This window comes from Rissa tridactyla, chromosome 11 (genome assembly GCF_028500815.1).
Source record: "Rissa tridactyla isolate bRisTri1 chromosome 11, bRisTri1.patW.cur.20221130, whole genome shotgun sequence".
Taxonomy (NCBI): Eukaryota; Metazoa; Chordata; class Aves; order Charadriiformes; family Laridae; genus Rissa; species Rissa tridactyla.
Window position 1 is genome coordinate 4,349,664 of NC_071476.1, and position 17,019 is coordinate 4,366,682.

A 17,019-nucleotide genomic window follows, 5' to 3' on the forward strand; every position below is an offset into this window, starting at 1 on the left:
CAGCCGAGGAGCAGAGCCGAAGCGGCGGGCGCCCCTCACATTTCTGTAGGGAATTTCTCTGTGTGGATTCACCGGGGTTTGGCTAGTCCTACAGGAGACCCAGCCTGCCTGGCAGCTCCCGGAGAATCCTGACAGCTCTTGGACAGACCCGGGGTATCTCCCACCCCTGCCCTTGTCCCGGTGCAATTGTCCCAGGGGTGAGCCCCAGCCCTGCCTGTCCCGGCTCTCCTGCCGCGGAGGGCTCAGCTCGGCGGGTCCGGGTGTCACCGTGTGTGCCGGGATCGGGGGGCGTGTGGGTGTGCATGGGTGTGCAAACAGAAATACCCGCGCATGGCGAGGCGACCCTGGGGGGCACTGAGCACCCCAGGGTGGAACAGAAGATTTTGGGGTCCCCCGTGCGGGGCAGAGGGATGCTCCGCGTCTCACCGAGCGTGTGGCTGTAAAACGGGTGCAGAAGTGAGCAGGCATGTGCCTGTGTTTTAGTTTCTGTGCCTTTTTTTTTCGGAGCTGGTGTGTAAATCTGGGGTGTGGGGCCGCGTTCCCCTCGGAGCGGCTCGGCGGTGCCCGTGCCGGGTGGCTGGTGGTGGGGCAGCTCTGTCCCCCCCGTAGCCACGGGCACTCGCTCCATCCCCGCAGCCCCGCATCGCCCGGGCGCAGGGCAGCCTGCGCCTCAACGCGTGCCCGCAGGCGCGTGGGCGCGCGGAACGGGGGCGAGGGAGAAAGGAGGGGAGAAAGATGGAGAAATCGAGAGGCTGAAACAGGGGAGGACTCTGCCAGGCTGAATACCGCTAATACTCCCCATCCAAACCTGGGGGGGGGACACAGACAGACGCACCAGGTTGCTGTTACAAAGTGCAGCTCCTTGGAGGCGAGCGGATCCCCCGTCCCAGGATGCGCACATCCATCCCTTCGGCGTCGGGGCGGCTGCAAGGGGCTGGTGGGGAGCAGCGGGTCCCCCCTGCAGTGGGGACAGTCCCAGAGGCTGTGGCGGGGGGGGGGGGGGACAGGCACCCGCCAGGGAGCTGGTGGCAACGTGGGGTTTGGGACCTGCTTTTTTCCAGAGGTTTCTCGGCTTTTCTGGGCTTTGAGGCTTTGCGGTGGCGGCAGGGGACGGGCAGGGGGTGGGCAGGAGAGGCAGCGGCTGACGGGCGCCTGCGGGGAGGCTGCTGGGCCCTGGCAGGACAGGTGCGGCTGCGGGGATGTGGAGGGGATTTTGCAGGCCAGGCGTGATGGGGAAGGACCAGGAAGGCTCCCGGAGGTGTTTGGGGTGCGATGCTTTGCTAGTTGGGCACCGACACGGCGAGCTGAGCACCCAGATCCAGGGGTTGCCTGTGCCACCCGGCACCACGGTGTAAAACCACCTCAACAAATGCAGTTTTTCAACATGTTCACGAATAAAGGAGCAAAGCTGGCGCAGCAGCTCGCCAGCATTGCGCCTGGCCAGCCCATTCCAGACCAGCCAACCTCCCCGGGGTGCTGCAGGGGCAGCGCGGCGCGGCCGGCGGCTCGGGGCAGCATCCCCAGCTCGGAGCATCCCCCAGCTCCGGGGAGCGGGTACCGCCGCAGCGCTGAGGCGTGTTCCCGAGTTAGGGCTGGTCAAGGCGCCGTGGAGCTGGTCGGGGATTTTCCACTGGGATGGTTTCCAGCGCATCCTGGCACATTCAAAAATCAGCCGTTTCCCATGGGGAAATTTCCGCTTTGTGGGCTTGGAGAGGGAAACCAGGACGAAGCGCTGCACCTCTGCTCTGCTGCGGCAGCCGCGCGCAGTGGGAAGTGGTGTTCCTCCTCCGGCGAGATGCTCCCGGTGCTGATCGGGGTGGGGACGCATCCCAGGAGTGGTGAGGCAGGGTGGTGGCACGGCTGTCCCCCACCCAGACCCTGAAGGGGAGCAGGGGCTCAGAGCAGAAAAGCTCTGTCTTGAGTTTAGTGTCCCCAAGGGACTAGGACAGTCTGCTGGGGGGGACAGGGGGTGTCCCCGAGCCTGGCCAGCAGGAGGGGAGGTGCTGGGTGCCAGCCTGCTGCGCCCACCGTGTTCCTTTGCCATCTCCTCAGCTGCCACCCATCCTGACACCCAGGGAAGCTGGGGGTTTAAGGTGCCACACGCCTAACGGTAGCACCACGACGGGGCTTCGTGGCGGGGCAGAGATGGGGACGGGGTCTGCAGAGCCCTTGGCGCATCCCTGCACCTCCCAGGCACGGGGAGGGCATCTGTCCCGAGCAGGGGACACGGAGCTGGGGAAAACCTGCTCCTGCAGCAGCCCCAGCAAAGCCGAGCAAGTGAGGGGCTGCTCCGATCCCCCCCGCTGCCCCACGCTTGCAGGAGGGGACGGGTGAGGGGCAGCGTTGGGGGGGACGGATGGGGAGAGGATCCTGCCCACGGCCCCCTGGAGTAGGACAAACATGAAGTGCAGTTCCATCGGCGCCTCCGAATCCGCCCCCGCGGCAGGTTCAGGGAGAGGCTGGAGACAATTACCATGCCGAGCGGTACGATCAGCCCCTCCGCTCCCGGAGCCGCAGGAGAGGGGTTTTATTAAAAAGGAAAAAAAAATAAAAAAAAAATATATACATGGAGGAACAAAAAATCCCCAGCCCACACTCTTCTCTCTAGAAAGGAGATAAAATGCCTCGGAGGAGGAGGAGGTGTTGAAGAGAGGGAGGGCGGCAGCAGCGGAGCCTGGAGCTGGCAGGGAAGGTGTGAAAAAGGGAGAAGCGGAGCATCCCGGTGGCAGAGCCGCTGCTCGGGCTGCCAGGGACAGGGCACGGGGGTCACGCCTGGCCCAGGGGACCAAGGGACAGGGACCCAGCAGTGCAGGGCTCGGGGCTGGAGGGACAGGGCCGGCTGCTGGGCTGCGGGTCCAGCGTCACCCTGAAATGGGAGCCATCGGGGGAGGGACAGACACGGTCCCTACCCCTGGCCCTGCAGGTGACGTAGCCATCCAGTGCTAAAACTGGGACATGCTGTCTCATCTGGGATGAATGTCCCATCTCCGAGCCAGGCAGAGATGGGGACGTCCAGCTGCCACCGGAGTTGGGGTCAGCCCCATCCGAAGAGCCAGTGCCCCGGGAGGGAAGGGACCTGCGCTGCTGCCCATGGCCGAGGAGCAGGACACGTCTCCTTCCAAAGGGCTTCCCTGCAACAAGATGGGGCTGAGACCCCTGCCTGGCACCCCCTGCGCTGCCCACACTGCCCTGCATTCGTGGGAAGGAGATGTTGGATTTAGATGGAGCCAAGGCGGGGGGGATTTTTCCCCCAGGCTGGGAAGATCCCAAACGGGGCTGGGAAGCGCGGGAGCCGTCTGGCATGGGGAGCAGAGTCCAGCTGCTGTGAAACACCCAGCGGGGTCAACACCCAAAGTGGGGGGGTCCCGGCCAGTGCAGGCCCCCTGGAGGACCCGACTGGGGCTGGGACGGGAGCATGCTGTACCCCTGGGTGTCCTGCACCCGCAGCCAGCGCCTCGTGTCCCCTCCACCCTCCAGGCTCACAGGGTCTTGCTTGTGCTTCACGGAGCACAAATAGACATTTGGTTTCTGTTAAAAAGGTCCGGAGGAGCCAAAAGCCATGAATGCATCTGGGGGTGTGAAACCCCCGTGGCTCTGCCCGTGCGGCGCATCCCGTCTCCAGCCACCGCATCCTGCTTCCCACGCCTCCCTCTTCCCCGCCGTTCAGTTTAGCTCGAATAAATGGATGAGCGAGCGGCTGTGGGCACTGGGACCAAGAGTCCAGGGGGTCCCCAGCATCCAGGGGGTCCAGGATACCTACGTCCTTCCAACCCCACAGCAAGTCCCACCGCAAAGCCCTGTGGCCGGGGTAGAAACCCCGAGCCGGGGCGGTGGGCATGGGGCGCTTCCCTGCTTGCGGCACTCACTGCTGCAGCCTTTTCTGGCACTGCAAAAGCAGCACGGACGTCTTTAGGAAAAAAATAGGAAAGATGGGTCACAGGGACCAACAGGAGCCCCCACGCCACAGGCAGGGCAGGGAACACGGTGGGATGGGGATTGTGTCACCACTGGGCCAGCGACAGCTCCGGTCTCCCCCACCCATGGCAAGCTGGATATGAAGCATTTCTCCCTCCCTTTCCAATTAATCCACCCCCCCCAAGACTACAGGGATGTTAATAGCTGGGCTCCTCCAGCAGCCAGGATTAAACGGCGGGACGGGGCGGCCGGGAAGCACCGGGATTCTGTTCCACCGGCTCCTGCCTGGCACGTGCCGGGAGCGATGCTCAGCGCGGCGGCGCAGGGCGCGTGGGCTGCCAGCTCCGCCGGGGCTCCAGCCCCATCCCTCCGCACCCCGCCGTTCGCCTGTTCTCCTAAAGATCACATTCAAACCCAAATTGCCCGTCTCCACCCGCCCCCACCAGTAAAATCAATTATCCGTCGCCGCTCGCCAGCCTGCGGCCTTTTATTCCTCAGCAGGGAGCGGGAGCGGGACGACGGGGAGCGGGGGGAAGGTGGGGCGGGAGGTGGGATTGCTTTTGATAGTTGTTATTTTAGCGATTGGAAGGGTTTGGCAGGCAAGGGAACCTGGTACAAAGGTTGTGCTCAGCAGGGCTGGAGTGAGTGTGTGTGTGTGTGTTCGATGCCGCAGCTCGCAGCATCGCGCCCGCGCACTTTCAGTGCAACGAGCTGGCAGGGCTCAGCGTAGGGGGTACGGGGGCAGAGAGGCTTCTTTGGAGCTGAGCACCCCGGTTCGTTTGCCTGCCAGGTCCCAGGAGACCCTTGCACGTTGGGTCACACGTGTGCAAGCTGCAGCAGCACCAGTCCCCGTGCAGCTCTGCTCCAGCGGTCCACTCTTGCAGCGTCCCCTGGGCTGTCCCTGCCCGTGTGACAGTTTTGGAGCCAGGCTGGGACCTTGCACCGCTCACCTGCACCCACGGCTGGTGCTCGCAAAGTGCTGCCGTGACTGCAAGGTCTAGAGCATGCAAAGTCACACGCACGGGCTGAAGTGAAGTGGCCGAGTGCTGCGTTGCAGCTGCAGCCACCCTGGTGTCCCTTGGGAGCCAATACGGCTAGTAAACCACTGCCCCTTCTCTCCCGGGGAATCGGGAGGGCAGAGCCTGGGAGGGAGAGGAGGAAAAGCGCACGATACCTGGGGTGTCCCAGGGGAGCACCGAGGGATGAATCCTGCATTTATCCCCAGGTCTACCTGTGCCTGCCCCCATCATTGCCCAAGAGCAGCGGAACAGGGAAGCTAACTGAGAGCCCTCCATGTTTTCCCCAAGCCCCTTCTGCAGCCGGCACCCATCCCCATCCCTATCCCCATCCCCACAGGCACGGCGGGGCTGAGCCATGCCCTTTGCCATGCCAAGTCCTTCAACTCTCCCACCGGCTTCTTGTCTTCCCAGGGGCGCTTTCTCCATCGTCCGGAGATGCGTGAAGGTGTTGGCAGGACAAGAGTATGCGGCCAAGATCATCAACACCAAGAAGCTGTCTGCTCGAGGTAGGGGCTGGGGGTGTTTTTGGGGAGGCGAGAGGCGAGCAGGGTTTGCGGGGTGGGGAATTCATCCCCTCTGCACAGCGCTGGGATGATGCCTTTGCTGTGCAGCGAGGCAGGGGGTGTCTGATGTGCGGTGGGGGACCCCCTTATCCCACCCTGCCGCCACTACGGTACACACTGAGCTCCTTGATGGATGGGGCGAACATCCCAGGGACATGTTTTGGTGGCTGCTCACCGCATCCCATCCGGTCGCAGGGATGCACCCACAGCCCAGCTGGGCCAGGGCTCCGGGGGGCTGCCAGACCCCAACCTGCCCGGGGAGCCGTAGGATCCTATTTCTCTCCCTGAGACCCTGCACACCACATTGCAGCAGACTGATGGATGCAGCCTTGCAGCAAGGCAATCTGCTGCCAGCCTCAGGTGCTGCGCAGCACAGCTATTTTGGGAGCATCCCCTTCCCTGAGAGGGCCCCCACTGACCCCCGTGTCCCCGCTGTCAGGGGCTGAGTGTTTCCTTACCCATATACCTACATCAGTGAAACGGGAAGGTCCTTCGGGTGGGGGTTTGATTTCATTTCTACCTAGCGATGGACCCACACCCCTCGCTGCCATTTAATTAATTGCTCCGGTGGAGCACACTGGCTGCTCTGCTGCTGGAAGAGACGCTGGTGGGTCCGTCCTGGTTGCTCCTCGGGACAAGGCTGAGCAGAGCCAGCACGGAAAAGCTTCAGCCAGCCCTCGCCCCGAGGCAGGGACCCCTCTGCCCCCAGGCACGTGGCAGAGGAGCTGCGATGAGGAGGATGGAGAGGATGGGACAGCGGCTGCCCTGTCCCTGGCTCCAGCTCCTCCTGGCCCGGTGCGTTTGGGAGCGCAGGATGGGCGCCGGGAGCGAGCGCCCTGCCGGGAGGGTTTAATTAACTCCCTCCCTCAGTTCCTCTCCCTGACGCCACTGCTCACCTCCAAAGGCAAAACTGAAACGCAGGAAACAGTGACAAACTCCTTTCTGACCTCAAATTAAACCAGTGCTTTGCAATCTCCCTCCCACAGCGCTGCCAAAGTGGCACAGCACTGACACCGAGCTCATTCTCCAGGCTGCTCCCCTCTTTGCGGATGCGGACCATCCTCTTCCTCTGAGGCTGAAGCTCGCAGCCCGGCCGGGCTCCAGGCAGGGCGTGCGGTGCTGGTCTCGGCGCTTGGCGCCTGCCCGCGTACCCCAGCTGGCAGCGGGGAGGGCAGAAACGCCTCCTGGTTTGCAGGGCTGCCTGGAGGAGCAGATTGAGCCGCCTTCCCTCTGCTCCCCCTGCCTCCGCTCGCCTGCTCGGGCAGTTTGCCCCTCTCCATCCTCTTCTCTTCAAACCCCCCTATTTCTGCAGTGCTAGCACTGGGGGGGCGGCACTCCCCAGGCTGGGAGCAATCCCCAAAGGGACACATTCCCACCGGGATGTGCCACCGGCTGTGTCACACGCGAAGGGCAGGAGGGCAGGTGCGTAGGGAGGAGAAGGCGAGAAGAGCTGCAAAACATCCCCATCCATGGTCTCTTCAGACATCCTCCCAGCTGACAACACGGGGAGCCTGCAGGAGAGAAACTGGAGTTCTTGGAGGTTTCGGTCCAGGCAGCTGCTGGATTTGTGGGGCAGGAGAGGGGCCGGGGCCGTGGCTCGCTGCCCCCAGCAGCACTTCACCATGTGGTGGACATGCCACACCACACGGGTGGGAGGATGCTCTGACCCATGGCTTGTTTCCCCAAGCCCAGCATGGTCCCCCTGCCTGAGGGACATCCCCCTGTCCCTCTGTCCCTCTGCTCTGGCACAGCCATGCCATCCACGTGCAAAGCCCCTACAAGCCCTATCCCCGGGGATTTTCCCAACCTGGGGCGGGGGGTCCCCTGCTAGCCTGCGGCCCCCTGCAGGGGTTGTATCCACACGATGCTCGGGGGAAACCACAGCCCTGCAGACCCAGCCCCGGGCTCTGCCCCTGCGCCCAGCCCGTCCTTGCTGTGCAATGACGGCAGCGATGCTCTGCCCGAGCGGGACCCACGCAGCCTTGGAAAGAGCAGAGTCCCTGGAGCACACGCCGCCTTCACTCCCTGGGCGGCGGGCGGCTCATTTCAGGCAGCTTTTCCCATTCCATTTTTCCATTTCGCAGCTGAGCCCATGGTACCGGGGTGGGGAGCGATGGCCACGCTCCCTTGGCACCTTTTCTACCAGGTGCTGGCACGGCGGGGTGTGCAGGGGAAGAGCCGGGGTGACCCGGGGCTGCGTCCCCAGGCGCTGCAGCCTCGCAGGCATGGCAGCCTCCTCCGCACCCGCACGGCTTTGCCCTCCAAAGGCCAGCTGGATGCATCGGGGTTCACCCTGCTGAGGCATCGGGGTCCCCGGCCCTCACCCCATAGGGATAAACACCTTTCCCAGCTCCTCCTGGGTGCCACTGGGTCCCCACTGCTGTCCCCTTCCCCTTCAGAGCGACCTCATCTCTGCCCCCTCTTTAAACTCCCTGATCCATTTTCCATTTTGCCTGGTGTTTGCTGGTCTCCCACCTCCTCCCCGTGCTGTTTGCGGTTTATCGAGCCCCACCAGCCTCCCAGCGCTACCCCGTCAAGCCTTCGCAGGCATTTTGGTGGCGACAGATTGGGAGGGTACAAAGAGGTGGGCAGCGGCTGGGGGGGGACATGCCCGGAGCTGCTGCTGCCGCAGCTCAGATGGGAGCCCGTGGCAGGGAAGGGGTGGGGGCAACCTCCTGCCCCCCGCCAGTGGCCACGCTCGCCCCTGTGCAGCTGAAGGCTCGGCTGGCAGCAGTGTGCAGGCACAGGGTGCCGGGACCCGCTCCATGCTGGGGGTCACATTCACCTCCCTTTTCTGTGATCTCTGGCCTCTTCTAAGCAAGGAAAGGAGCTTTACGGGACGCCAGCAATGCTGGGATTCCCCGTGGGCCATTTGGCCCCAGCCTCCAGGTGGGGAAACTGAGGCAGACAGCAATGATCGCTGTCAGGCAGGAGCAGAAAAGGGGGCAGAAAGCAGCTCCCCCATTCCCCAGAGAAATGTTCACCACACTGGTCTCATTGTGCCTCCATCCTGTCCCCGTCCTCCACCCCACAATGGATTTTTGTTGCGAAAAGCAACAGCCTAAAGCCCGAGCTCTCCCTGTCGCCCAGTCCCACACAGGGAAGGTTGTCCCCTCTTGGGCGGGAACACCATGGGGAGCTGAACGAGGCCACCAAGGCCGTCCCCCAGCCTTTGGACCCCAGCACAGGCTGCCAAACTCACCCCAAGCCCTGGGGTGACTCCCCTGTGCCGAGAGGTCGCTGGACGGGGGATATCGGACCCTGGGGACGTCTCCAAAGGCTCCAGCCCCTGCAAGGAAGGGGCTGCGCCGCCTTCACGTCTCAGCGGTCGGAGACACCCTGGTTTGGTTTGATGCAGAGCCAGACTCCGGGGTGTGAACCTGCAAGGTAACGGTGACAGCGCTGAGAGACGAGCAACCCTAATTATATCCTCGCTTCCCCCAGCTGCTGGGCTCCTGCTAGCACGAAATGCCTCCAGACAAGGCACCTCCGTGCAGGGTGGCTGGGTCAGGCATAAGGAGGCAGAAAAGTGCAGAGGCAGGAGAAAAGAAACAAAATTATTTGCAAATTCAGTCTGGGCCGCCCCAGGGTGGAGGCTTTTTTGGCTCAGCTCCACTTGCTTCGCCCAGAGCTGCGCTGTCTCACATCCCCCAGCCTGGCGAAAGCCGGGCTGTTTGAAGACAGGTACCAGAGCGAAGCAAATTTTCAGAGCTGGGGTCTTGCGATGCAGGAGAGCAAAGGCCCGATGTGAAACTGCTGGGGATGGAGAGGGGGAGCGGAGTGGATAGCCCCATTTCAGCTTGACATCTCTCACTGCTCGGCTCTGGTCTTCGGTTGTTCAAATCGTACCATGCGGGGCCAGAAATGTCCTTGCTGATTGCCTCAGCTTGGCTGAATAAAAGAAAATGGAACAGGCGCTGCTGGCAGTGATAACCCAGGCAGCTCCGGGGTATTCGGGAGGCGACTGGAGGTTGTTCAGCAAAGAGAAGGGAGAGGGGAGGGCGAGGGATCATCCAAAGCCCAGGACTTCCTATGGCATCGGTGCCTGGGGGCTTGGCTGAGGACTGCATCCATGCTGGGATACTGTCCATCAAGCCCTGATGCTGAACATGACCCCAAACCCGTTATTCTTTAGGAAAAAAAACCAAAGGATGGGTTTACTCGTAGCAAGCTGCTCTGTCCCTGCCGGGTTACCCGTGCTGGCACCTCCGAGAGAGCACAGCAGGAGCTGAGCGCAGTTTATTCCCTTCCCCAGACCCTAATTTCGGGCCGTTGCCTCTTTCAGATCACCAGAAGCTGGAACGAGAAGCCCGGATCTGCCGCCTCCTGAAGCACCCCAACATTGGTGAGTGCCTGCTGCTCCCCGCTGGGTAAACCGTGCTCCGCGCTCCGTGCCCTGCTCCATGCCCGCCTGCCCTCCCGTGCCCAGCTCCATGCCCGCCCGCCCTCCCGTGCCCCCTCCCCATCCATAATTCAGCCCTGCCCACGGCAGCACGGGCTGTTTGTCCTTCCCTCACGCTCCGTCCACCATCCCGGAGATGGAGAAGGGGCTCGGTGGCAGCCTGCTCTGTTGGTCCGCGGAGCCGTCCCTCCTCTTCCTCACGGCAAGGCAGCATCTTCAAACAAGGTCACGGGAAGAAGGGCCTCCACCGAGCACAGGGGGATTGAAGTAGGTCCTACCTAACCCACTTGGCCGTAGCTCCCTCAGGGAGAAGCAGGGCCCCGGAAGGCTGCAAGGGACTATTTTTACTCCTCTCGCTCCCCCCTCGGGTGCTGTATTCCTCTGCATGCTCCAAAAAGCGGCTGCAGCTCCGAGCAGCAGCAGCAGCAGCGCGGGGCGTGTAGGAGGAGCGATGGCGGGGGGAAGCGAAGACTTTCCCACCGACCGTCCATCTGAGAGTAGCCTCCTTCGGAAAAGCTGTTTCAGGAAAACTCCTGAGCCCCTGCAAAAGACAAAAATAGGCCAGAAGGAGAGAGAGAGAGAGAGAGGGGAGGGGAAAAAACTGCAGTAAAAAAAAAATCCCAAACCCCAGCCTTGAGAGTGATGTTGATGCAGGATGTCGGTCCCCGGGGATGGTCCGGCAGCGGGAGCACAGTGCCCCGGGCCGTGGCTCTAGGAATGAACCCCCTCTCCCTTCTGCTGCACCCTGGGATCTGCTGATCCCAGCGGGATCCTGCAGCTTTTGGGAAAGCATTGGGGGATAGGACAGGAGCTCTGCAGCCCTCACATCCCGCAGATGGGAGCTGGGAAGTTTCCCCTTTGGCTGAGCTCCTGCCTGGCCCCCTCGCTGCTCCCGGTGGCCTGGATCCCGTCCCTCCCCAGGAACCGCTGCAGCACATCCAAGGAGCCAGACCCGGGGCCACTGGGACCAGCCACGTGGCTCCTGCCCCATAAATATTTCAGTTCGGAAAAAGCCGGTCAGCTTCCATCTGTCTCAGGCACACGGTGGCGTGGCAGGTCTCCCCTGCATTGCTGGGGTGCCGGACCTCGCGGGATCCGTCCATCCACCATCCTTCCCCCTGCCTCTGCTCCGGCAGGACGGATGCCCAGCCCAGGAGCTGCCCTGCTGGGGTCCCAGAGGGGGGTCCCGTCGCCCCCCGTCAGAGCAGCAACTGGGGCCTTTCCTCTGCACCAATGTGCACGCGAGGATTGCCGAGACCTGAAGGAAACGCGCTGTAAAGTGTGTGAACAGCAAGAAATACTAAAAACGGAGGAACCCACCCCACGAGGACTTGCAGGGTGGGAGCTGGGCCATGCAGCCGGGGCTCCCTGGGCTCCCAGCTTGGGCACAGCTTTTCCCTACCGCTGTCTTCCTCACTCGCCTCTCCATCACCCACCCGTGGGGCTGGCGGGGTGTCCGGGAACAAAACCACCTTGTCCTGCAGTTCAGTCCCCCTCTGCCTTTTCCCCCTTCCCTGCACCACACTTTGCTCTTTGGCCACGACCTGCAGAGATGGCGGGTTTCGAGCAACCCTGCTGCACAGGGCTGGAAGGGGTTAACGGCATGAGATGCTAACGAGCCCAATCTGCTGCTATTTATACCCAGGCGGCTCTTCTCCAACCACCGCCCCCCCTCTCCCACCCCACACCCTCACCCCCCCACTACTCCTGCTGCCTGGAAACTTGGGCTCACAGCTTCCCTTGCATGCAGCACAAGCCAACTAATTACCCACCCAGGAGCCGGAACGAGCTGTGCGGTGCAGACCGGCCCTAACGAGGGGAAGAGGAGCCACCACGGCTGCTGGGGGCATGGGGAAGGCGAGGCAGAAAACCCCTCTCCACCCCTCCTCGGGAGAAGCATCCCAGCTGCTGAGGGGCTTTGCTGGCTCCTCGCTGGTTCCCTGCAGCGAGGTGGAGTCCCTCCGTCTCCCGTGGGAATACCGTGCTGTGGCCGGGATCCTGGAGGATCCGACCTGGGCTTTGTGCTGTGCCTGCAGGAGAGCTTTGCCTAGGAAGCCATGCCACGGGCGGCCAAGGGCAGGTCCGCGTCCCCAGGACCCCACAGCACATCCATGGCACCGGGCGATGTACTCGCGGGAGCTGCCGTTTCCCAAAGCTGCGTGTCCTTTCGGGGAAGTCTTGCTTTATCGGGGAACTTTGGCTACACCTAGCCCTGGAGTTTTCATTCCGGGTACCCATCGTTTTCTGATCCTCAGCTCCAAAGCAGTGTCCTGCTCCTGCCCTGGCTCTCGGCACTGACCTGGGGCGGTTTGGCCAGTGCAGCTCTTTCTGACTATGATCTGTAACAGATACTTGTAGGATCAGGCTATACTTAGAGTGGCTGCTCCTTCTTATACCTTCCCGGCTCCTGGCAGCCCCAGGCATTGGGACTTCCCCAAGCAGGGGACGTGTCCAGACCATCTGCTTATAGTTATGCTGGCCCTATCCGTGCCGAACTCACCTAATTCCCCTTTGAACGCTTCGGTTTCTGCGGGATCCCAGGCAAAATACCCCCAGTCCCTCTCGGGTGAGATGAAACAGGAGGAAACATGTTTCTTCCAGCAGAGGAAGGCAGAAAAACTGGGATTACGTGGCAGAGAAAAACAGGGAGCGGATTCAGATGTCGGAGCGCAGGGAATATCTGCAGGGGGATAACCAGGGAATAAGATGAGCAAATTGTGTCAATAGCCAAGACCATGAGAGGCGCCAAGAGGAACGGTGCTCAGCAGCCTTTCTCTGCCCCTTGCCCGGGCCAGGGTAAAGCTTTTAGCGGCTACTGGATCTGCCCCCTGAGCTTGGAACGAGGGGTAGGACCAGCAAAGAGGCGTTTGCTGGCCTGGGAGATAAGGGCGATGCAGCGCGGCGTCTGCGCTCGGCGTTTAGGCTTGTCATCTCCCCCGGCTCAGACTCCAGTCTGGAGGATGTTTCCATACGGGGCTGAGCTGATTTTGCTGCGGTGAAATGGGCTGGGAGCAAAAATTCCCACAAAATCGTTCACCCGAACGTTTCCATTTCCTCCCTGGTTTCTAAAGACCTCGAAGATGTTGAAAGTCGTATCAGGCTGAAACCAGGTGAGCAGAGAGGAAAGGGTGAAATATTTACAGCCTCAAGGAAATAAAAAAATAAAAATGAATGTGAGGTGGGGGGGCAGAGGACGCTGGGCCAGTCTCTGTGAATACATCCTACCGGTTCCTGTGGCTTTCCCCTCGCTGGGTGTCTGCCCGCGGAGCTGTGAGCAGGGAGCTAAGGGTGAATAACCAGCACCCAGCTGCAGGGCGGCAGGTTTAAACTGGGCAGGACGTGCCCGAGGGTGCCCCTCAGCGTGACGCCAACCCCACGGGAGGACACGGGGAGAGCGCTTCCTCCGAAGGAACCTCATCCCGCCGTGATTCCTGGATATCCCCGACTTGAGACCTCCCAAGGAGAAAAGGAAGGTCATGAGCGGAAAATAAAAGCAGCCCCGTCGGTGCCAGGGCTGGCGGCCCAGCGCCCTGGCTGAGCTCTCCCTGCGCCCGGGCACCTCTCCTGGTGGGGCAGAGGGTTGGGCTGGGGGCACCGGTGCCCGCCGCTTGCCCAGCGCCCAAGATAGCCCAGCAGCTGCCCGGGACCTCAGCCAGGCACCAGCCCCGGGCAGTCCCTTGTTTGGCTGTGACCTTTGAGCCTTGCACTGCTGCCTGAGGCTGGGGCCAGGGCTGGGGTCCGACGCTCAGCGGGGACCCCCCCCATCCAGGCAGCAGCGATAGCGAGAGGAGGAGGGAGGAGGAATAGCCTTGCTCTGCCCTTTCCCAGCTCCTGCTTGTGCCCAAAGGGGAGCAAAGGCGGTCCTGGGGAGCAGGGTGGGAGCCAGGCGTACCCCGTAACCCTTCTGTCTACCCCATAACCCTTCTCTGAACTCTGTAACCCTTCCCTCTACCCCATAACCCTTCTCTGAACTCTGTAACCCTTCCCTCTACCCCGTAACCCTTCCCTCTACCCCGTAACCCTTCCCTCTACCCCATAACCCTCCTATCTCTGCCGCAGTGAGGCTCCACGACAGCATCTCCGAAGAGGGCCACCACTACCTGATATTTGACCTGTGAGTAACGTTTAAACGCATCTCTCAATCCACCGCCAGCAGCACGCTTCCACCCTGGGGCGATGCGCCCTGTAGCATCCCGCTTGAGTCCCACCCCCCCTCCCCCCCCACACCCTACCCCCCCCCAATCTTCCACCTCACCCAAGCCTTTCTTGGCCACGGTTGGAACCAAGATGTGTCCCTCAAGCCGAGCAGAGGGCAGGACCCTGCCCTGCACCCCCAATGCTCCCCCCCACGTGCGGGGTGGTGGCATTTCGGGGGGGTTTGCCAGGGCTGAGCGTGCCGTCAACCGCTCCAGCTCCCTTGCGTGCCGCGCCGCCATGGCCGAGCATGACTCCCCCCCGTTTTCTCGCAGGGTCACTGGCGGGGAGCTCTTTGAGGACATTGTGGCCAGGGAGTACTACAGCGAAGCGGATGCCAGGTGAGCAGGGACACACGCCGGGCCGTGGGGGGGACAGCAGTTGTTCCCTTCTCCTGCGAGCTGCTCCCTCCCAGGGTCCTACGAGTCTGGCTTTCTGCAGTATAAGCTCCTCCCTGCAGTCCTCACCCTTTCCCCTTGCAGCTGCCTTACAGTCATTTGCGAGCGTTTCTCTGGCATTTCCCACTTGAAGGCACTAAGGAGGAGCAGTCAAGACAGGCAGGGTGGGAGGATGTGCTGGAGCTCCGCTCCCTCCCACGCTCCCGCTGGCACTTTCCAGGTACCCTGCTGCAGAGGCAGGGGGCCGGGTACCATTTCAGCCACCCCTTTGGTCTTTGCACCTCGGCCAGGGGACACCATTAGCCTCATCTTATTGAGGGGACATGATTTGGCCCTCTCCAGATATCACGGTGCCTCTTGGCTTTGGCCCCAGGATAAGCATAGCCCACACAAATGTCCAAGGGGGTGGTAAGCTCTCCGCTACCTCTGTCTGCATGAAAATATCCCGTATTTCTAGGCAGAAAGCAATCTCATTTAATGGTCTGCCTGTACTGAAGCCACTTACAACCCATCCACTTATTAGTGTCATGCAAATAAAATAAAATACATGTAAATAAAGACCTTCTGCCTTGCACACAGTTGTTTCGGAGCAGAAGTGATCATCGCCTCAGTCTTTTTCCCTTCCTTTCTCACGCATGCGGCAGAGCTGGGATTTAATGAACTAGATATAAAGCAAACAGACGCAGCGAGAGCCACCCGCGTTGGAGGCAGTCAGGGAAATGGGGGCCGAAGCGAAGGGCAGCTCTGCGTCTGAGGAGCGTATCTGCCCCGCCTGGGTTTGGAGACCAAGTCTGGGCTGGCATCGCAACTCCACCCGCTGGTCCCCAGCTCCCCCGGTGTTGCTGAGAAGCCCCGTGGGCTCTGCCATAGACCTGGTGCTCCCGTTCATCACAGCTGGGGGTCCAGCAGCTCTGGTGGGGTCTTACTGGGTTACGGCTGCTCTCCACGGGTGTGTGGCTTTCGGTGGAGGGGGACACTGAGCTGTGCTGCAGGGCTGCTGGTGGGAAGCACGATGGGGAGAGGGGCAGGAGGGGTGAAACGCAGCCAAGTCGAAGTGTCTAAGCAAACTCTGCCTCACTGAATGCTTCTGTGAGCTTTCTCCTCTCTCCCACAGCCACTGCATCCAGCAGATCCTGGAGGCCGTCCTGCACTGCCACCAGATGGGGGTGGTCCACCGGGATCTGAAGGTAGGAGCTGCAAGGAAAGGGGCTGTGGGAGGACGTGGGGACCCCATCTGCGATGCAAAACCCCGTGGAGAAATGCCCAGGGTCCTCCAGGGCAGCTGAAACACAGCAGGGAGAACCAATACGTAGGGTTTCTAGAAAGCCACAGAGCAAAGACCAGCTCTGGGGTGAAACAGCAGGAAGGAGGGGGGTTAGGGAGGTCCTGGTAGTCCATGGTCCTCTAAAGATCAATGGATATCCCAACATATGGCAGGACAAACTGGTCAGGGAGAACATCTAGAGCCCTGACCTGTCTCTGTGCTGTGCTGGGAAGCCCCCCCACGACAGCAGAGCCTCCGGTGGGGGGGGGTCGGTTCACACCTCTCCAACCCCTGTCTCCTCTGCAGCCTGAGAACCTGCTGCTGGCATCCAAGCTGAAGGGTGCCGCCGTCAAGCTGGCTGACTTCGGCCTTGCCATCGAGGTGGAGGGGGACCAGCAAGCGTGGTTTGGTGAGTAGGACTGGCCCCAGGTGGGGCATCCTCCAGCCCTTGTTGGTGTGTTTGGTTAGGGGGGGCTCCAGGAGGGACAGACGTCCCCAGGACCTGAACCCCAGGCTGTGGGAGTGCCCCGGCAGCATGCTGGGAGGCATGGTGAATGAGGAGGAGTTCGATGGCTCCAGCTGTGCCCCTGGAAACAGCCTGGTATTGATCCAGGGCACAGGCAAACAGCTCCGCAGGGACTCGATGGGTCACCGAGATGTCCTGATGAGCTGGACAAGCTGGTGGCAGGGGCAGACCCGGGGGAGGAAAGCCTCATCCAAGTGCTGGAGGTCCACACCAGAGCACCCCAGCCTTCTGCACCATCCTGGGGTTTGGCTGGTGTCGCTGGCTGTTGCTGGTCACTCTGCTCTCGGGAGACACGGAGGTTTCTGGAGGGAGGGTGCCTGTCCCAATGGCTCAGCGTGTGCCAGGGCGCTCGGCTCTCGCGGGGGCTGGCCCGGCACCAGGCAAGCTGCGCAGGGATGGGGGCTGCCTGCTGGCAGTGGGTGATGGGCTGTCTGTCCCAGGTTTCGCTGGCACCCCGGGATACCTCTCCCCCGAGGTGCTCCGGAAGGACCCCTACGGCAAAGCCGTGGACCTGTGGGCTTGCGGTAAGTCTGACTGGGGCTGAAATGCCGGGACTGGGCTGGGCTGGGATGCATGGGATGAGGCAGACTGTTGAGCCAGCATGTCCCAAGTGGCAGTCGCTAGACACGTCTCGGGGTGTTCAGGGTGGAGGATTTACCCAAGAGGTGGCACATTACCTCTTCCCCAGTCCAGTGGCACCCTTCGCTGAAGGATCAGCCTCCTTGCTCTGCACCCAAA

General features: G+C 62.0%; 1 protein-coding gene across 2 annotated transcripts in view; it reads left to right on the forward strand.

Moving 5' to 3' along the window:
- Positions 1 to 4,513: 4,513 nt before the first annotated feature.
- Positions 4,514 to 17,019, forward strand: part of CAMK2A (calcium/calmodulin dependent protein kinase II alpha) — a 28,835-nt gene continuing 16,329 nt past the window's right edge. The window contains exons 1-7 of one of the 2 annotated variants that reach the window (XM_054217528.1): positions 4,514 to 5,440; positions 9,783 to 9,842; positions 13,959 to 14,013; positions 14,369 to 14,434; positions 15,606 to 15,678; positions 16,062 to 16,164; positions 16,722 to 16,805. In XM_054217528.1, coding sequence (XP_054073503.1) covers positions 5,290 to 5,440; positions 9,783 to 9,842; positions 13,959 to 14,013; positions 14,369 to 14,434; positions 15,606 to 15,678; positions 16,062 to 16,164; positions 16,722 to 16,805 — 592 coding nt within the window. In that variant the 5' untranslated portion in view covers positions 4,514 to 5,289. Of the gene's footprint in view, positions 5,441 to 9,782; positions 9,843 to 13,958; positions 14,014 to 14,368; positions 14,435 to 15,605; positions 15,679 to 16,061; positions 16,165 to 16,721; positions 16,806 to 17,019 lie in introns of those variants that run through there. The other variant, XM_054217527.1, reaches the window with a different exon arrangement.